This window comes from Poecile atricapillus, chromosome Z, assembly GCF_030490865.1.
Source record: "Poecile atricapillus isolate bPoeAtr1 chromosome Z, bPoeAtr1.hap1, whole genome shotgun sequence".
In the NCBI taxonomy this organism is placed as follows: domain Eukaryota; kingdom Metazoa; phylum Chordata; class Aves; order Passeriformes; family Paridae; genus Poecile; species Poecile atricapillus.
The window spans coordinates 91766956-91788052 of record NC_081289.1 but is presented as its reverse complement, the minus strand read 5'-3'; the positions used below and the strand labels follow the sequence as shown (position 1 = coordinate 91788052).

General features: G+C 37.6%; 1 protein-coding gene across 1 annotated transcript in view; it reads left to right on the top strand.

The window, feature by feature from the left end:
• Positions 1-9583, top strand: part of LOC131573179 (3'-5' RNA helicase YTHDC2-like) — a 31794-nt gene extending 22211 nt beyond the window's left edge. The window contains exons 22-30 of the mRNA XM_058826884.1: positions 893-1098; positions 1519-1714; positions 2648-2757; positions 4047-4336; positions 4783-4960; positions 5933-6136; positions 7452-7634; positions 8806-8909; positions 9059-9583. Coding sequence (XP_058682867.1) covers positions 893-1098; positions 1519-1714; positions 2648-2757; positions 4047-4336; positions 4783-4960; positions 5933-6136; positions 7452-7634; positions 8806-8868 — 1430 coding nt within the window. The 3' untranslated portion in view covers positions 8869-8909; positions 9059-9583. The remainder of the gene's footprint in view (positions 1-892; positions 1099-1518; positions 1715-2647; positions 2758-4046; positions 4337-4782; positions 4961-5932; positions 6137-7451; positions 7635-8805; positions 8910-9058) is intronic.
• Positions 9584-21097: the final 11514 nt, after the last annotated feature.

The following is a 21097-nucleotide window of genomic DNA, read 5'->3' as shown; positions in this document are numbered from 1 at the left end:
CCTTAAGTTGAAAAAGACGAGTACATGTTCATGTACTGGCGTGGGGGAGATGCTAGGGTGAGAAAATGTGCCTGGGGAACAGCTGGCATAACTGAAAGCAACCTGATTGTTCAAGATCCTGCTGTCTTGCAGTGTGAGACAAGTTTTCTTGGTTTTTTGTGTTCTAGTAAATATTTTCCTGAGGCAGTTGTTCAAAGGAGTTCAGACCCTAGGCTCCGAGGCTGAATCAGTTAATTTCAGCTCAAGCTGGATGTCCCTGGAGAGTGTCCTGAATAAAGAAATCCCTTTATCCCTTACTGTCAGTGTGCCCGATCTTCATGTGCCCTCTCATGCTCTTCTTGATCCAATGGCAGTTTATGGTCTGGAGTCTTCCACTGTCTCAGTGTGGGCAGCCCATTACCTGCTCTTAAATTCCAGCTTGAGCCAGCCCTGGGGCAGTCGAAGTTCTCGTTCTTTGTCTGACAGTAGCTGTTAATTTCCCCTGCTTAGCCGTTCATGCTAACAAACAGTTCACCTACAGTGTATTTAAAGTTCACCCACACTAGGTTTTGAGTAGGGTCCACTCAAAGTGGACCACTTACACCAAGTAGGTCCACTTACAACTGCTAAGTTGTAAGCAAGTTGCAATTTAAATTACACAATTTCTAATACTCTGTTAAGTAAAGAAGTATTGTGAAAAGTAATTCTATTCTACATTAGTATGAAATCCCTTACCAGGAATAATTTCAGTGTAAGGATTTCTTCGTGGTGCTGTTAATGTTGGTCACTGTGAAAAATGCAACTAATTTGTAGTTTATTTCCTTTTTTTTTTTTAAATTCCTTTTGAGAAGCAAAAAAGTAGATCTTAAATACAAGCAAATGTAACACAGTTTTGACCTCTTTCTTTCTTCAGATTTTATTAGAGCCAGAGGAGGAGCTGATATTAGAGATGTTAATGCTAACTCTGAAAACTGGGCTGTAGTTAAAGCTGCCTTAGTGGCCGGGATGTATCCCAATCTTGTGCATGTAGACAGAGGGAGCCTGGTTTTAACTGCACCAAAGGAGAAGAAAGTGCGATTTCATCCTACCTCTGTTCTTAGTCAACCTCAGTATAAAAAGGTAAAGCCACTTCAAACCTAAAATATTTTTTCCGGCAGGTGATAGAATGAAAAATTTGAGTTGGTTTATTTTTCCAGTATTTCAGTTACCTCTACTAAGTGGAACAAGACAAAATAGTAAAAAGAAAAAGCTAGTTGTAAAAGTATTTTGAAGACATAATAATCTCTGCTCATTGTTATGAGGAAAAGATTCTGCTCTGAAACTGATATTTCTTTAGATGCTCTTTTAAAGCAAAATATTTTGTTTCAAGGTGATAGGATAACTTGTAAGTCTGGTTGAATATACTTACACTGTTTTTGTTCTTGTGTATGTAAATATTTATGCATTTATTTCTACATACATAAAGTAAGAAGTAAGTTAAAATTTATTTTAATTACACATAAATGATAAAATAGCCTAGTCTTATTTGCTCCTGCACAGATTCCCCCAGTGAATGGTCAAGCTGCAGCTGTTCAAGCACTTCCTACAGACTGGCTGATATATGATGAAATGACGAGAGCTCACAGGATAGCAAACATCAGGTGCTGTTCTGTTGTAACACCTGTCACTGTGGCTCTCTTCTGTGGACCAGCTAGGTTACCAAGTAATGCTTTACAGGCATCTTCATCCTGTCAAGGTATACTGAGGTCTGGATTTGGAATGTTTGCATTGGTATTGTACTAGTATGTGATTTGGAAAACTTACTTTTCAAGTCTATTTTCTACATATTTTGGCTAATTCTTAAAATGACAGAGTACATATGTATTTTTTTTCTACAGCCGAGTTTATTTGATACTTTGAACCAGATGATTCAAACTGAATGATATAGTTAACATGGCAAATAATCATATTGCTTCCAGTTGAAAGATACATTTTAAAGATAATTTTCTACTGATAACCTTTAATGTCAATTAGCCATATTATTAGCTAGAAGTAATAGAGAATTTTTTAGAATTTTCTTTTGTTCATATGTAAATGGACATATGTAAATGGAGTGCTGTAAGAATAGAAGCAAAACTAATCTACCTATAGTCAGTCCTGTGGAAATACTCGTTTGAATTGAAGTAAGAGTCCAAGCTGCATTTCCTGACTTGCTCCAAAACAGTTGCCCGTAAAATAGAGTTATTGCTGATTGAATTGTACTTTGAAAAAGAAAAAGGAATCCTTAATAGCCATGTGCATTTATTATTTTTTTCTCTTAATGGGACTTTAAACATATTGTTATACTAAGATATAAAGCATAGAGCAAAGTGTAATTTTACAAACAACTTCAGGCAAAAGTTTGATAATGGCTTGTTATTGATGAGGGTGCATGAAGGAGTCAGATCACATCTGTATAGGTGTTTATGTAGTAGGGCCCTTAAGAGGTCTGGGAACTTCTTCTCCTAACTGAAGCAAAGACCTTTACTGGGGTGCATATGCAGAAATGAAAAAGTGTGTTTACAAATGTTTACATTTTAAGTGAAAATTTAGAAGGAAAATTAGCTTATTGCTGGTAATACAGTAATGTTCAAGATATTTTGTTTTAAGTAATACAGGAATGTTAATGCAGCTTTTATACTTAATTCAGGAGACAGGGTATCCAGTGATAGCAGTGACAGTGAAGTGGAGGACCGAAAAACTTCTAATGTATCACTGCTGAAGCTAGATGAATGGCTCCACCTTACACTGGACTCTGAAGTATGTAATCTATCACTTCCATGCTTGTTTGTGTAGAAGAATATTTATGCCATACTATCCTAAAAAGATTCCTAAAACAGTTGGATAACCAAAAATTAACTGTAACAATGGCTCTTGTGATCCCTTCAGATCTCTCCATTTTACAGGAAAACATACTAAATGAGTTAACCTTTATTTCATGAGTTCAATAAGAAATATGAAAAACATACAAACAGGGATTCAATCTCCTTTTGCCCAGGCTTGTGTGAATTCACATATTCAGCATCCAAGTTTTAGGGCTCCCTATGGGTTGTAACAACCCATAACTCTTAAATCTTGCACCTGTGAGCAAAAAGGAGGAAAGAATTAGTTACCTAGTCAACTGCAGGAGTGCTCATTCTTCTCCCTCTGTCATGGTGCGACTGTCCCACATACCACATTGGGAGGCAGGAAAGCCTCAGCAGTCAGCTGCTGTTGGATCTGCTTCAGAAGCACTTTGGGTACGCTGATGTTTCGTAATTTCCAGCTTGGCAGTTTGATCCATTTCCTTAAGTTAGCACATTCTAAAGAAACTGCCAGACAAAAGAAAGTGGCTGCAGGGAACAGCAAGCTGCAGGTGGTAGTGACTGCATAATGGCCCTTCTGCTCTTTGTGGTCCCCTGTATTGCCCAGCACACAAGACCTTAGCCTGAGCTGGGTTAGCCAAAATTTGATCAGGAGCTGAGAGAACAGTAGAAATGGCATATTGTGTTATTTCCTTATCTGAGGGGATGAATAAAGTTGCTTGACTAAAATGGAGCACCTAAAACTGGAACTGCTGAAAGAAAATCACTGTCAGATTTTATAAAAAGAAGAAAAAAGTCCTAGGCATTGAAGATACAGGTCTTCCAGTTATTGCAAAGCTCTGATTGTGTTAAAAGGTAGAGTAATCAGAGGTCTTTTCTATCAAGTATATCTAAAGAGTCCATAAATACAAACTGAACTTGCAGGAAGGGCATTAGACATAAAATGTCTGCTTTTGGAGAGAAGATAATTTTTTAAAGTGAAAAATGAAAAATCCTATGTGTTTACAATAGAATTTTAAGTTTTGTGGAGTGGGGCATGAAATGTTTTCAAAATTATCTTGGACCTGAAGGAAGAAAATATAACAGCTTAATTTAAATGTGAGATTTTCTTATCCTCCCCAAAACCTTAATCTTGCCTTTCAGTTTGCCAGAATGCCAGCTGCTGCCTGATGGGAAAGGGTAAAGTACCTTTGCCTAACTGATCTAATTTTTATTAGTCTTTAACAGAACTGAAATTCATTACAGGCTGCTGGTTTGCTGTTGCAACTCAGACAAAAGTGGCATAGCTTATTTCTGCGTCGTATGCGATCTCCTTCTAAATCGTGGTCTCAAGTTGATGAAGCAACTGTAAGAGCAGTTGTAGCTGTTTTAACTGCTGAAGAACAGTCTGCAGGTTTGCAGCAACCTTCAGGAATTGGTCAGAGACCAAAACCTGTGGCTTCTGAAGATCATCTTTTAGCATCTACATGGAGATCAACAAACACCAGAAGAAGTACAGCAGAAACTGAGTTCTCTGACTCTTCTAATGCTGGAAAGTAAGATGTTGAGATCTTCCAGAGACTGTAGCTATAAAAGCATCACTGGAATTTCTGCTAGTAGTAAGAAGAAAGAAACAATATAAATAGAGCTGAAAGCTTTGATACTGTCCTATCCTGTGTTGTAGTTGTGATTCCATTGAGAACTATTTCATATATATGCTGGCTGTTTGGGAGAGCAGTCAGAAATAGTGTCCAGGAGTTGTGCTCCTTGGGAAGTAGAAGAAGAGGTTTAACCATAACACTCAGAATGAATGTATGCTTGCTTATTTATTTATTTATTGATTGATTGATTGATTGATTGATTGATTGATTGATTGAGTGTTTAATATGTTTTGGAATTATGGATGTATATGGTCTTCCTGTAGGCTGATACATAGATGTAAATTGTTATGTGATCTCTTGCAAAATTCACAGTCTGTTTTGTTTCTACCTTTACTTTTTAGAGTTGTAATGAGGTCTACACGTCCCATACTTCATCAGCCAAAGAATTACAAACGAAAAAATATTTTGCATTCCAAACAAACTTCGGATGACAGGTCGGATCGATCATCTGTGAAGTCTGCAGACAGCAGTAGCTTCCCTAGCCCCTGTGCTAGTCCATCTTCTCCAATATCTGGAAAGGTACAGTTCTCATAATCATATTATCCTCCTTTTCAAAATTAATATAATCTCTTGCTGATACCTTTCAGCAACTATCAGGTATTGTATTGATAAATTAAGAACCTAACCTAGATTTTCATTGTTAAGAACCACATAATATTTTTTGGGGGGATTGAAAATCAAGAATAAATATCCTTGTTATATCAGTTTAATACAGTAAAAATATTATTCTTTTCTGAAGTAAAGCTATTCAAAGCAGAGAAAAAAATCCAAGTTTGAGGTTTTTTTTTTTTGTTGTTGTTGGTTTTTTTTGGTTGTTTTTTTGTTGTTTTTGTTGTTTTTTGTCGCTTTGGGGTTTTTTTATAAATTTGGTATAATAAACAGTGACAGTGTATACAGTACATGCATTTCTGAACTCTGTGGATTCTGTTTTCCTCTGTTTCTGTTATAGCATTCATTGGTACTGATTCTTTTTAAGTTTTGTGTTACCTGCTTCATTATGACTGCTTGGCAGTTTTTTAGATGATTATTTGATAAAGCATACATTTTTAGTGAGGTTATTTTCATAAATCTTCCTGTATTTTTTTTTAGTTCAACCAGTGTTACAGGGAGAAAATTTGTTTCCTGAAAATGAAAATGCAAGTGTGCTGTAGGCTACAGTCTGGGATGATTAATTTTGTGTCATCTGAAGTTGTTTCAGATTTAAAAGAATTATAATTAATCACTGGACTATGTAGGCCTGTTCTGCCATAATTGTTTGCTGCCCACCATGAATGAATTATAATTTTGAAAAATGCTTAAAAATGTAAAATAGATGTAAATGTACTTTTAAGTCAATTCTGACAGGAAGATCTGATAGATAGCATGTTTCTTGTATAATCTTGGAGAGGAGAGGAAAAACTCAGTGAAGAGTCTGACTGCATGTGAGTAAAACTTCAGAACTAAAGCTTGGTTTATTTTATTGTATTTATTAATTTAATTTAATTTTTTCAGGCTTCCAAATCACCTTCACCAAGACAAAATATGCCAGTTAGGTACTTCATAATGAAAAGCAGCAACCTACAGAACATTGAAATTTCTCAGCACAAGGGTATATGGTCCACTACTCCAAGTAATGAACGAAAACTGAATGGAGCCTTTTGGGAAAGCACCACGGTTTACTTAATATTTTCTGTTCAAGGGTCTGGGCACTTCCAGGTGAGTCCTTAGCTGATACCAGCTGTTGGTGGTGGTTGATGGTTTAGGAGAGTGCAGCAGATGGCTGTGTATAGTAAGGGAGGCCTTTCTTTATGACTTTTGACTTTCTAATAAGTAGAGTATTGTGCCAATGTCTCTGGTTGCTGAGGAAGTGTACTTTATTTTTCTCCAAAATAGCCCCTTTTAATGAACTCAATTTTTCCCTCAAAGGATAAAACTAAATTACTTCCAAACATATTAAGTCAGAAAAATGTTTCTACCTTAAATAAATGCTTTAAAACAAAATCAATAGAACAAATAAAGCAATCCATACAAACCAGAAGATTGCTGCCTTTTCCTCTGCATGCCAAAATAAATCTTGTAAGTGAACAAGAAGACACAATCAAGTCAGAGCTTTCTAAAGCTAGGAAACTCATATGTCTTCAATACAAATTTTTATAAAAATTGTTTTGCTGAAACCGTAGTTCCTCAGAGTTACGAAACTGGACAGTCATGGCTATATTTCTTCCAGAGGTGTCTTGAGTTAACGTTTTGTGAGGTATTAACAATTTGCTGACAAATTTTTGGCCAGTTTAAAGGTAGACATGACCTGATAGTGCAAAGTTGCAGGCTAACTGCATTGTAGAGCCTGCTAAACTCAATTGTTCCAAGTAAAGAAAGCTCAATTTACCTCTTTATGTATTATAAACTATTAATAGAAGTCAGCTGAGCTTGGATTTGTGCTTTCTTCCATTTCCTTTCTGAATACTTGTCTTGTTAGAATATCTTTCAGCTTCATTAAAAAAGGAACTTAAAGCAGCTTTGACTTCTTTGGAGAAAAGCTCCACACTTTTAACTATATGAAATTTTGTTAACAAAGACAGCAATGGCAGGCAGGCAGGAAGGCAGGCAGGAAGGAATAGATTTTTGAAAGAATTCTGTACAAGTAGTGAGGAATAGCTAATGGACATAGAACATTAGTCTTGATAGCTTGCACTTTAAATGTTTAAATGTTTAAATGTTTCTACAGCAGCTTTTCAGCCTCAGAATCTGTTATAAAGCTTAAAAGACCCTTGAATGGTAATTGTGAGAGATGAATTGAAAGGCATCCTGTGTGATCAAATTCTAGAAGGTGTATTTGAAGTGGGAAAAACAAATTGTACTTCTACCTTTCTAGGTGTAAATATTTTGGAAGATCCAGCTTCATGTTGCTGAGTGTTTGAATCACTTTGAAACTAATTTGAAAGTTTCATATGAAATCTACTCATTTAATTCCAGCATAAATAGAATACGATCTCATTTTGTCTGTTCTTTCATATTTCAATTTTTCTTCCAGGGTTTTGCTAGAATGGGTTCATCAATAGGGTGTGAGAAAAGTCAGGACTGGGGATCTGCTGGATTTGGAGGTGTATTTAAGGTGGAGTGGATCCGAAAGGAAAGCATTCCTTTTCATTTTGCACATCATTTACTCAACCCTTGGAATGACAATAAGAAAGTACAAATAAGCAGAGATGGACAGGTAGTTATTCTCTTCTAAAGTTTTCTTCAGTTGGTAGACCTGTGTTTTGTTCATTAGTTTGTTCAGCCTTGAACTCAACTGTGCTCATGTATGTATTAATCTGAATCACAGTTCCTTGGTGCACATTGTACTTTCTGCTAATGCAGAATTACTGTTGAAGTAGTGAATTTGTTAAAATCAAACCAGTGTCTTGCTTAATGTTGTTTAAAAAACCCCAAAGATTCAAAGCTCGATTTTCCCAAAATAAATTAGGTTTTGTTGGTGGTTTTTTTTGTTGGTGGTTTTTTTTTTTTTAATTCCTGGAGGTTTGTTTCCTGTTTTATTCAGATGTGTTCCTCAAGATAAGATAGTCTGTCATACCCAAATAACTGTATATAATTAGATGTTTGCATTTTCTGTAGAGCCTCAAGAGAATCTTGATACTTGGGGTAGAATAAAGCTTAGTACTGTTCTCCAGTTTGTTAAACTAAATGCAACTACAGAAAGCCAAAAAAAATTTGCAGAAGAATTCTCTGTGGGAGTTTTTGCATTCTTCTCAGTCCCCTCTCAAAACATCTCCATGATACAAGATTCTGGTCCTAAACTTTTTGTGTTGTCTTCTCACTGCTTCCCTAAGACCTCTTCAGTTGTAAGAACAAGAAAAGGAATGTAGCACATGTTGAAGTTGACAGTGCTTCTCTTCTAAGTGGCTAAGACCTAAAGAATCTCAACAATATCAAAAATAAGTGATTCGTATTAATGTCTGTGATTCCACCAAGAGCCACTGCATTATCTGTGACCTTCCTTTCCATGTTCTCCACCACATTTGATAGAAATAAAACATGTGGACAGAAATGATCTTTACTTAGTAAGGGAGTGACCTCTGGAAAGCATGAATTGTATGGTGCATCTGTTCCTATGATGATGTGTCTACTGGGAATTCTTTTGTAAGAACTGACATCTTGCCTGAAACAAAAAAACTCCAAACAACCTGTAGGCCAGGATTGCTTATGAAAGTTTTTTATCTCCCGTTGAACCCTTGTTGTAGGGATAGTTCCAATACAAGAGGAAGGGTAACAGCTCTTTCAGAAAGACCACCAGCAACCTCTTCTAAGGACTTTGTCATAAATAGTTTTTATATGCACAATGGCAATGGTGCTAATAACTTTTCTCATTTCCTGATCATTTCTAGGAGCTGGAACCACGAGTTGGAGAGCAGTTGCTGCAGCTTTGGGACCATATTCCTTTGGAATGAAAAAACTCAACTGATTAAGCATGTCAGATAATGTGATAGAGGTAGTTACTATTTCATGTATTGCATTTTGGTTTTATGATAGAGTAAAAGGTATCAACATACTCCATATCATTATGGTACTGTCATTTGTAGCTTGTGGGAGAGCTGGTACACGAGGACTAAATATTTTCTTCCTTTTGATTTTTTCTAGCTGACATTGTTGAAACATCAGCTCTGACCATTAGAATCAGCAGCATGTCTACAATACCAAGATAAGGAAGAAGGTGGTACAACAAACTAACTGCTGAAGCTCTTAGTCATAATGTGCAGCTAGCAGTGGAAAAATAAAGAGGGAATTATGTTTGTTTCAATGTTTCCTTGTTGTAAAAAATGTCAATAAGGTTATCCACCAATCTTGTTTTTGACTGAATTATTTTTTCTACAGTAGTGTGCAGATACTTGAAAGTGTGACAAAGATCAAAACTAAGTTTAAAGCAATGCACCACATATAAGTTGTTTGTGGGTTTAAAATAGCACAACAGACAGTTTACATTCTTAATCCAGTAAATGTACGAAAGAAACCAGTTTAATGTTAATAATTCTTGCAGTGTGAGTAAAATAAATTAATTGAGATGTCTCCAAATATATTGGGAATTCTGTAATTGTTTGATGAACCTCTGTATGCACAGTACAAGGGAGAAGAATATATTTCATACAAACAATTAGACAGCTGGAGAATGCTAGTTTTTGAATTCTAGTTTAAATACAGAAGGGAAAGAAGCATGAGACTTTTTTGAGTGTGGATTGGTCCAGTGGTATTTCCAGTTTCAATGTTTTTTTGCCATTAAAAATATTCACACTTTGACAAGCTGAAACAGTCTTTCAGAAAGAGGCCTGGGGCCAAATGGAATTCTAGTAGTTCATTAACTTGAGCATTGTTATAAGATTTCTACTTCTTTTATAAAAAATAAAAAACAATTATTACAGTACAACTTGCTTCATCTTTCAATGTAGTCTTCAGTTCTTCTTTCTATACCTTGTCTTTCAAGCTCTTCTGTACTATTGTTGTTTTGGTTTATTGGGATTTTCCTTAGTCATAGCATACTGTAATGTGAGGCTGTTACAAATTCAGTCTGCTCACTGCCAGCAATACTGCTTATTCTTAGGTTAAACAGACAGCTTTTTCTGCTTCTGAGCTTCTGCTTAGTTTCTCGTGTGTTCTTACGATGTTCTTTTACTTCAGGCTACTCCATGTATTTGTTAACTCTGGCGCAGCATCATTAGAAACTTAAGCTAGACCTGAAACAGGCTACTGCAGGACCTGGTCAGTCAGTAAAAAGACTGCCAAGGATATGAATGGCTGTGAAAGAGGAGACAAAAACGATATCCAAAGTTTTAAAAGAAAAAGGATCTTTAGGCATTAAACAAGCAAACAAACAACTTTTTTTTAAAAAAAAATATGTGAATATATATGTTTTCATCTTTTATGAAGACTGATTTGCACTAAGTAGTATTCTTTAAAATCCATCTCTTTTTTTTTTTATGGGAGACATTTATTACTAGTTTAGCACTCTATATAAAAATAGTCAAGACAACATGCAAGAACTTTGCACTTGGAAAACAGTCAGATTTTTGTCATGTGGCTACTTCTCTCTGCCAATCAAGATGCAATCATTTCCATAAACAGGCCTCTCCAAGAAAACCTGTGCGTGGCAGCTTCTGCTCAAATCCACGTTCTGGCTATGATAGGAGACAAATGGAAAGTCAAAGTTGGTTTTTAGCTGCACTGCAACCATTCTCTCAAAATCAGATGTAGGAAAACTGGCACTTAAGTGGGAATGTGTTTTTTCAGTTTTTTACAGAGTCATGAATTGAGTTGTTTAGGTTGGAAAGTCCTTTGAGTCCAGTGCTTACCATAACACTGGCAAGTGTAACAAAATAGCCACTTTCTCTTAATCATTAAGTGAGAATTAGTTGTTGAGAATGCTGGAAGTGAAAATGGGGAGTGCCTAATGAGAACAAAAAATGAACAAAAGAGCCACCAGATCAAGAAAATAAAAATAACACATTTACTTTAGTAGAAAATGCTGATATAGCAGGCTGAAAAACAAAAAAATAATTAATTTGATGGGTACTGAATGTCTGTAGGAGAAAAAAAAAATGGCATATCTAGGTACCTGACCTGCTATTCCGCTCTCAAATTCCCAATAAGTACCAACTATTAAATATTTAATTAGTTTTTAGCATAAGTAAGATTGGGGAAGATATTTGTGATTAATTTATTGAAAAAAATGATCAGGAAATCAAACCCATTTTCTGATATTTATCATAAGAAATATTTCTGACCTTTCTGCACAAATGAAGATAGATTGTTACAGTTTTGCCAGGACTCTTCACTGTTAGCTTCTTCACTGTTTTGTTTCCCACTTGAACTATGTTTAATGTGAGCCATAGAGGACACGTGATGGTTGTGCATTTTGTGGAACTATTCTAAGTACTGTTTTTCATCTGTAGAATGGTTCCCGTCAATATTGAAAACTCAGAAAGCTTCAGCCTTTCTGTGTTGCTAGACTTCTGGCATGGATGTGTTCACAACATAGACACTTTCTAGTATTTAAGCCTTTCTCTGCAGGTGAAGAAAATTGCTATATCTTGATGAAGGGAAGTGACAGCTGAACATCTGCTTTGAAGGCTTTTGATTTGTCTTCTTACCACATAGCTTCTGAAGGCTCATAAGCCTTGACCTCCATCACTTGTTTGGCTGCTTCCCTGGTCACACAATCACTTTGGGTCTTTGATGAGTATTCAATATGACACCAACCCTTACCCTGTCATCTCTGAGGGCAGAAGCAATTTGGCTATCCAAAGATTTCCTCTTTTTAAAAGGGAAGTTGAATAATGATCCATGTCATTAGGGATAGCCACAAAATGGTTAATTACTGCAGAACAGTAATTAAGAAAAGCCATGCTAGGTATTGGGATAAAGGGGAGGCGTTTCTGACTAGCATGTCATGTCACTAGCAAGCCATCTCATTCCCTGAATTGGGATGGGAGAGAAATAGCAGCTTATTATATGGGGAAAGTTTTTTGGCATTTATTTTGAAAATGGCTGTGCTGTTAACTGTCATTGTATGAAGGTTACTATGATTTGTCACCATGTCTTCCTTATCTCAGATAACTTGTGTTTTTTATCTGAATCTCATAGCAGAAATATAGTGAAGAGGGTCTTCCTTGCTGCTGAAATGGTGGCCAAACTCTTTTCCCTATTATTTGCTGCATCAACTCTGCTATTGAAATTGGAGGAAGAAATTGGTATACTTACTACGAATGGCTTTATACACTAAACCAGGATACTGAGCATAAGTTGAACGTTGTTAGGTTGTGGAAAACTAAGGTGCTAGTCATGTCTTCTCTGACTGCTACCCTTTCCACATGATCAAAGTGGTCATTGCTGTTCATTAGTATGGCATTTGGAGGTATCCTAATTACAAGGATCCTAAGAGGTAAACTCATTTCTTTGTAAGAGAAGAAGCTGGAACATGTCTTTTTCTCCCTAGGTCTGAGACTTATGAAAGGAGAGGAAGGAAAATCTGTTCTAAAATGTTCAGCTTCTCAGTATTCCCATTGCACAAGGTACTCTTACTTGGCATAAACTGGATTTTGTGGACTTGGTGCCTTTTTGTATCCTTCAGCTTTTTTTCTTTTTTTATTGTCTTCATGCTGTCAAATAACCTGTATGAAGCATTATGAAAGGAAACAATAGATAAAGCTTTTGTATTGATCTTGCCTGAAGTGGCTCTGAAGTTGTTCTGCAATCTCCTAGAGCATTCCCAGTGCCTGTGGGGCACCTGGGATGTATCTATTGACTGTTTAAGGGAACCATAAAAGTTTGGATTTGCTTCACTTCTACTGGTAGAGAGAATGTGCTGAGTAACAGATGTAGAACAAAATTGTATCTCTGAATCTGGAAGATCATAAGGACCTTGCTTTGATTTCAGGTGAGGATAAGTACAGCATGGAGCTAAGATCCAGATCCAGGCTGGAGAGATGCTGAGTTTCACAGTGGTTCCTACTTCTGTTCATTAAAATAGATATCTCTGTCTTTCCTTTACTGACTTGTAGCCTGTGAATCCTGCTGCAGCTGGGATTTTATACTCTGTTTGGCTGGATTGCAGGAAATTAGTACTAAATACAGAAGGGGTGAATTTGGCTGATGTGCTGCTTCTGAGCATGATAAATTAGAGGAAAAAAATCAGCTGTCTACCCTTTGGTGGTGATCCAAGGCCTAAATGAAGTGTAATGTGAGAAGTGGCCTATTGTGGCAGGCAAAACAAATAGATCTGGAGAACTGTGGTGAAAGCCTAGAGAATATCTGCTAAAAGTTCCTTGTGATTGTATCGGGTGTTGAAAAGGGTGGATATGCCAGGTCCAACTGGGGAGTAATGTCTGGGAGCTAGTCCAAATAATTCAATCCTGGTAGTTTCTTGTGAGGGATATTTTCTGTGATATAGCTCCTGCATTTGATATAGGTCTCCCGGGATGCATGGTGGCCTACCAGCCTGCTGGTCTTCAGCATGTGAGAAGCCTTTGTCTGGAAGGTGACACTCAGATCCTTCCCATTCTTAGGGCCTGGCAGATGTTCTTCTCCATGTGGGACAGTAGCAGTTCTGGGTCCTGCTTGCCCAAGGGAGCTGCCATTGGCATACTGTGTCCCTGGTCCAGTGTGGCTGCTGAATGCTGGCTGGGCCTCTGGATCCCAGTGGAGACCACACGGGAGACTCGTACAGGAATGCAACCCATGTACACTGTGTATGTGTCATGGGATGAGGTGTGGTGCAGTGCAGCCCTCAAGCTCTGAGAGCCTGTGCCTGTGCCCTGCTCACCGTAGTTGCCCCAACAGTTAGGGGTCACGTTCTCCTCCACTGGCACCTCTGTAGTCCTTTCTGCAGGACTGCGTCAGGAGATTCCCACAAATGAGAGGAGGAAAACTTTTTTACAAAACTTGTATTAGTGTGTCCATGGCAAAACCACCCCCTTGTCAATTCCCCCTTAAGGGGAAGGAAGCTTCCAAGTCTTGTAAATGCTTGTGATAAAAAGGGGCAACAAAAGTCATAGAGTCTGCAAAATCTCACCAAGTTTTTTAGTAACTTACACAGTTGGCATGGAAATTGCTGTATTAGTCTGCATCCTACCCTATACACAAGGCTGAGGGTTTGTGAGAAAGGGAAGGGTGAAAGGGAAGGGAGAAAAGAAGAGATCAATTAAACAGAGGGAGGGAAAGAGAAAAAGAAAAAAAAAAAAAGAGAATAGGAGATGACTAGCCCTGGTTCTAAATTACATGCTTGGCATGGAAATTGCTGTTAGTCTCTAGCCTACCCTATATATACATTGCAGAGGGTTTGGGAGGAAGGGGTATGGTGAAAGAAGGGAGAAAAGAGGTGAATTATTAAAGAGAGGGAGGGGGAGAGAAAGAAAAAGGGTGAGAAAAAGATACCAGCAGTCCTGGTTGCAGCATCAGTTCAGATGATGGGATGTCATTCCTCGTTCCATCATTGATCCAGCTGAAGGAATGTCATTCATGGTTCAAGCATTGATGCAGATGATGCAGGGATGTCAGTCCTGGTTCCATTGTTGATGCAGATGATTAGATGTCCATGGTCCTGGGAGCACTGCCCAGGAACCAGGGAGATCCTTTTATGGGTGGGTTTCCCTGACCTGAAGAAAGGTTTCTTGCTTCCTATGCCAATTTGTTGTCATGCATGGTCTGTCGTTTCAGACCTTTCTGGAAATGGGTCACAGGCTTTGTGGCTCTTGCATGGTCTTGACTCTGCTCTACAGTCCATGCTCACTTTTTGGCTTCATTCCTGCCCTTTTGCTGTACTGTGTTTTGTTGACCTCAGCAACTAGAACAAGGATGTTTGTCCTGGATGAGTGCTGTCCTATCTCCGCATGGCCCCCTTCTCCAGTCACTACTTGTTCTTTCTCATGTCTGGTTATTACCAGCAGTGCTGGCTTCCTCCCAGCAGCTCTCGTGTATTTTTACCAGCAGTCCTTGGCTGACTCCACAGCCATCTGGCTATTAGTGTTTGAGATACATACACTGGCCTCTAGTTTTCTGGGATTCTCCACTTGAGCTGCTCCTGTGGGATGCTGAGCAGGCTCAGGGCCAGCCGGCATCTCAGGGGCCGGCCTGGCAGGCAGTGGGGCACTAATCCTCAGGCCGTCCCCCCACAAAGGCACAGCCTGCTCAGAGCCTGGAGAGCCTGCCTGATGTGGGAGAGATGTTGGCTGCCAAGAGCCTGAGCCCTGCTGGGGCCACGGGCTTCCCTCTGGCAGCATAAGGCCTACATAGGCACCTGGCCAAAGGCCCATGCCTCATAAGAGGTGAGCCCCTCTTGTGCTGGAGCTTTGATCTCTGTCCCTTTCCACCTGCAATTGCTGTGGCTTGTCTTCCCGTTTGGAAAGTTCTTTGTCACATCCTGCCTAGAGCAAGTCATGGGCTCTGTAATCTTCCCCTTCCTACATTTCCTGGTTGAGATTCCCCCTTACAGCCATAGGAAATATGATTGACAAAACTTCAGAATGGGGCCTGGAACTGAACTTTTTTGGCAGGAAAGGCAAAAATATGATCCGTCCAATGTACTTCTGTGCAGAAGAATATGGGAGAATAAGCTTTAGCAAGCATTTAGAGGCAAAGCATTTCTGAATATGCTGAAATGAACGTCCTGAAAGAGACCATTTTGTTGAGGTGATTCTTCCCTGGTTAAACTGACTGCAAGGTAGTTTTGTTGTCTCAATACTTTCTTTTTTTGGCACAGATTTGTGTGGCTCCTCAGTGTTAGTTATAGCTGTCTTTATTGTTTGAACAAGCTGAAAACTCCATGTATGTCCACTTTTGAGAAATGTTTTAGGGAACAGCTCAATGTGGCTGGCTTTTAAGTGTGTTATCTTTTATTTACGTTCAGCTCAACATAGCAATGACATTTAATTTTACAAGTCTCTGAACACATCTTCAAGAATTTGGTATGTTTCCTTCTTTTTGTTTTTAATATTTAGAAAGTATATTCTGAGTTAGTCTTTTTTCAGTATTTCTGCCTTATAAAATTACTCCAAAGGTGAACAGAGTATAACTGGAGTGGTGGTATGGTCTCACAGAAAGAAACACTTTAATAGCGATTGCAATAAGAAGTGATTGGTTTGGGAGAAGCTTATCCATAAATGACACCCCCATCTTGATTCTTAGATCAGAGCCAAAAAAAAAATTCCAAAGAAATGTATCCATTAGACTATATATGAAGCTGGTAAATATGGGGTTTAATTCTATGATCTGTACCAGCCTAGTTCTAGGATATAATATGTAATCAAGATGATATTTCCACTTAATAGCTCTCAGTGCTAGGAGGGTTTCCTGAAAACGTCTGAATTGCCTCTTTCTTAATATTTTATATGTAAATTTAATTCTAATTTCATCTACTATTAATGAAATAAATTGATCTGAGATAATAGGGGCTAAAAGACTAAATTTTCTTACCCAAATAATATTGTTACTTAGTTCTTAATCAGTCTCTAAAAATCTTCTTGAATTACTTTAGAATGTCCTATTTAATCTTCCTTTCGAAGTGTTTCCAATGTAAATAACAAAAAAGATTTTTTCCTAACTTAAATTTTCTATTTTTCTTCCCATCAGCCTTCTGTTTTCAGGTTCTAATCAGCTTTCTGGAAACTCCTGTAAACACACATGATCGCTAGGTGGTGATGTTCTGCCAAAAAAAAGCTTAAAATGTGAGAACTACAGATTAATGAATAAAGGATGAGAAAGGCCAGAAAATGTAGATATTACAATTATTTAGTTATTATAGTTTTTTCTTTACAGTTTTGCAAAATTTGTAAGTTCAATGGGAAAAAAGCACCTCTTTTCTGGTTGACTTATTTCAAATTGACAAACTATTTTTATGAACCTTAATTTGAGTAATGGCCTTGGATATGAATAATTGCATCTTCCATCACCAGGCAGTTTAAACTACTGCTGTAAAGATCTTGGAAGGTTGGTGGCACCTGATACTGCATTTTCAAATCTTAAGTTTAAAAATATGCCTGGAGTCGATATGCAGAAGGGAGTAAATAAGGCGCTGAGGTTGATGCGTATTTCTGAGACATTTCTGCTTTCATAAATGTATTTACTTTGTTTTCCTATTCTATAAGGAGGTACAAAAGTGCTCCTTAAAACCAGTATGGTCCTCCCTTAAATAACAGGATAATTGTTGGTTATGCCACAGGCAATAGTGTGCAGGGTACTTAAACTTTCATAATAATCATCTTTTCATAATTTTGAAACAGATGGTAAAACCTCTTCAATTTTTTTCTGAAGTACCTAATTTCTTATTGCCCAAATTTTTGACCAGATAGGTAGAATTTGCCTTTCCAAAGTATAACAGAAGTCTTGGTCTTTACCTCTGTATTAAAAAGAAGCTGAAAAGACATATTTAGTTATTCTCTGTCTGGCAGTTGCTGCTTGCAGTTTATGTTATGAAACTTGCAAGAAAATAGAGCACCTGTATGCTAAAATAAGTGAATTCAGTCCTATCTGCCTTTTGATATGTGCTTCTCTGTAGCATGACTCTCCTTTTCCAGCAAATACAAATACTTTCTTCAGAGTGGCTACCATTCCTACTTTGCAAAGTTATTTGTCTTTGCAATCTCCTTAATGTAGATTAAGAAGGAGCAGATATGCACTGGAAGCTATGAAATAATATAAGAGTCTTCTGGATAGTCATCCTTGCTCCTGTGGGTTATCAAGAATTTTAATCTATGAGCACAATATTTTGGACTGGATAGCACAAGGAGAAAGAAATAGTCTCCTGAGTCTACAGCAACCTGTTTAGGAGTTCCTACATGCCTTTTAAGAATTGTGCATTCTGTGTGAAATGGTAAATCAAAATTTTCCACCCAGATCCTATTCCTGCCTATTGCATTCCAAAACTAGTTTCTTAGGTCTCATTAAATAAAAATAAAAGTTTAATTTTCCTCTCTTGCCTCTGCCCCTAAAAAATGCTTTCTAAGATAACATTTTTAGGGGCAGTAAACAACGAATATTCAAAGAACTTACAGCTACCCACCAATCTCACAAACAACACAGTCAGTTATGAAATGCAAACAGAGAAGGAGAGGGAAAGGCATTGGGACAAGTAGGTACAAAAAACTTTTCCAAGTCTAGTGATGTCTATGAGTCTTGTGGGGTAAAAAATAAAATAATCAACATGATTTATACCAGCAGAGTAAGTGTCTGGTGTAAATGCAACTCATTCTGACAAACAAGTCAATACAGTTTATTTCATTTGTGGCAGTAGTAACAAGCTGTGTCAGCATAAGCAGTCTTGCTGTGTAAGCTGTATTTGTCCTGTGGGGGTTCATTAACTTTATCTGCTGTAGACCAAGCCTTTTAGAGGAGCTTCTTGCTTACTTACTGGCAACACATAAAAAAATAAGAGAGACATTAGTGACTTCAAATTTTCATCTGATTAATAAGTTCTACATGCATCCCTTTGTAATGTTGTGACTATTCCAGCATTGCTGTAGGTAAGGATGGCACCCCCTAATATGGAGATGGCTTCTAGGCAAAAATAAAACTTAACTATGATAACTAGCTTTTTCAAAGCAGAAAACATGCACCCTGTGTGCAGTTCCACAGTTCTTACTTCCCCATCTGAAAGCTTTTGTTTGTTTTATGCCATATCTAATTATGCTGCAAAAGGAGGATTTTTCCAGAGTGGAAAATACCAAGTTTCTATTACTGATCATATCTTGAAGACAAGAGTTCTGTTAGAAAGGCAACTCTATCCCAACTCTGTAATACCGAAATCTTAAGAAACTGCTGGGCAACCAGCAGGATGCTGTGGAATTAAATTAAAAGATTACTATAAAGATGCCTGTGTTTATTAGACATATTTTTAATTTCATGGTCTCATTTTAGAGCCTACAAAGTTGTATCCAACAAGATAGGAGGAAGCTTGTCCATCAGCTTACCTGGGTTTATCAGGTCCAGAGGATGAGTTCTTAGCATTGCTGGTGAGAGGAGCATTTAGCAGGAGTCTGTGTTTATCCAGCACATTTTTTCATTTAACCAGAAATACTTAATGAGAAAGTGAAGGCACACATTCTAGCACGTTCCCCTTGCAATGAAACATTCTTCAATCCACAGGCTGCTGTCATTTAGTCATTTGAAAAGCTAATAACCTTTGAAATGTCCTCATTCTTAAGGAAAATCTGTTATATTTTCTGAAAAAAAATAGATTTTCAGCTATGCTTTCCATATTTAATATTAGGATTTGGTTGAGAAAACAGGATTCATATTTATATTTCAAAAATTGTGTTTCTTCTGTAAATGTCTCAATACTGTAATAATATTTGAATTTTACAGATTTTTAATGCTGCTACTTAGGAACTCTGCAGACTCCACATCTGGAAAAAATGCACATCATCTTAATCATAATAATATTTTAGGTTAATTTTGTTTACCCCTGACAAAAAAACTATTTTTAATATATTTAATTATGTCACACATTTTCTTTTATTGTGAAGCCTTAGGAAAAAAACACAATTTGAGCGTTGAGGATCCTGCTTGTACCCTCAGTAAAGCAGCTCTGCTTCTCTTGTATGCAACCATGGTAGATCTCAGTAATAGCAATATTTTTTAGATAAAATGCTGAAGCCTATTAACTCTGTTGGTGATGCATTCAGAATGGCATCCATTCTTTCAACATTTAACTGATCCTACTTTTGAGTGAGAAGAGATTTTGGGCATTCACTTAACTTCTGGAACTGGAAACAGCCATCAATAGCACTCTAATCCCAGGGTTGTGCACAGGTAACTGCTTTTGCTTCAGTATTTTCAGGCAATACTGGGTAAAATTACTGCCAAAAATCAGTCATAACATGCTTTTTCTCCTACAGTATGAATAGTGGGATTAGCATAACAGTTATTTTACTTAGTTTTTCTCGTTTGGAAGATTTTCATCATGAAGATCCCTAGAGATGTCTGTGCAGTTAAGCCATTCTGGTAGTGGCAAACCCAACCTCATCAAAGCCGTTGTGGGGAGCCTGTGTGTGCAGGGTAGTTCTGAAATACCTGGTTGTATAAGGCAAACCTGTGCCTACTGCAGAGCTCCGCCTGCACCAGAAGAGTGAAATCAGCATCAAGTCCTTTAACTTGTCAAAATCCATAAATACCGTGAGGGGGTAGTGTAGACTCTGCTGACTGGGAACAGAAACCTTATACTAGAGGTTACAGTGGCCAGATTTTGCATTTGAGAAGGGCACTCTTTGGGTTCCTCTTTGGCATATCTTTGGATATACCTCTTAATTTCATACCTTTTTGCATAATTGTGATCAGATGGTGGTAGCTCTCTGTCCTTTGATACTTCAGAACTTTGAACCTATGATAGAAAGATAAAGAGTTCTGCTCATCAAAAGCTGTCTGTTGTCTACTGTGTTTTGTACAGCTAATCAAGGTAATTAAGAGAGGAGTTTTAAGTATTATGGCCATCTGGATATATAGCAAAAATAAAGGGAGAAGAGTTAAGGTCTCTCAGCTGTAATGAGGTAGTGTTTTGTAAGTATTATTTTTTTTTTATTTTTAATAAGCTGTGCTGGTTTGAATGTCAGCCAGCAGGAGAAGTTAACCCCACACAAATACCTTGCCAGAGATTTTAAGTTGAAGTTACAATTTAATAGAAAGATTACAATAAATGCAATGAATACAGAAAACTGATTTAAAACCACAGGGTACAACCTGGCCCCCCCTTAGTCAGTGTGGTGTCTCAGTCCAATTGAAACATGGTTGCAGTGCTGTTGAGAGGTGATTGCAGTCTCTTCAAAAGACATGGTCCTGTGGAAAGTCTGGAAGTCTGGTCACCCTCCAGATGTCCAGTGGTGGTGGTGGTGTCCTGAGCCACAGATTATACACAGGCAGGAATGTTCAGTACCTCACCCAGGGTGAGCATTTTCACAATGGAATGATGTAATACTAGAGTCGTAGGATATTTTGAGGAGTCCTTGATTGCCCATTGGCAGAGATGATCCCCCTTAGGCTGCATGTATTTATCATATGGAGACAAAGGAAACATTACACACAACTCATATGTTGGATGTGCATGGCTCAGCTGCTGCAAATGGCCCACTATTAATGGTAAATAATAATAATAATAATAATAATAATAATAATAATAATAATAATAGTAGTAGCAGTAATAGT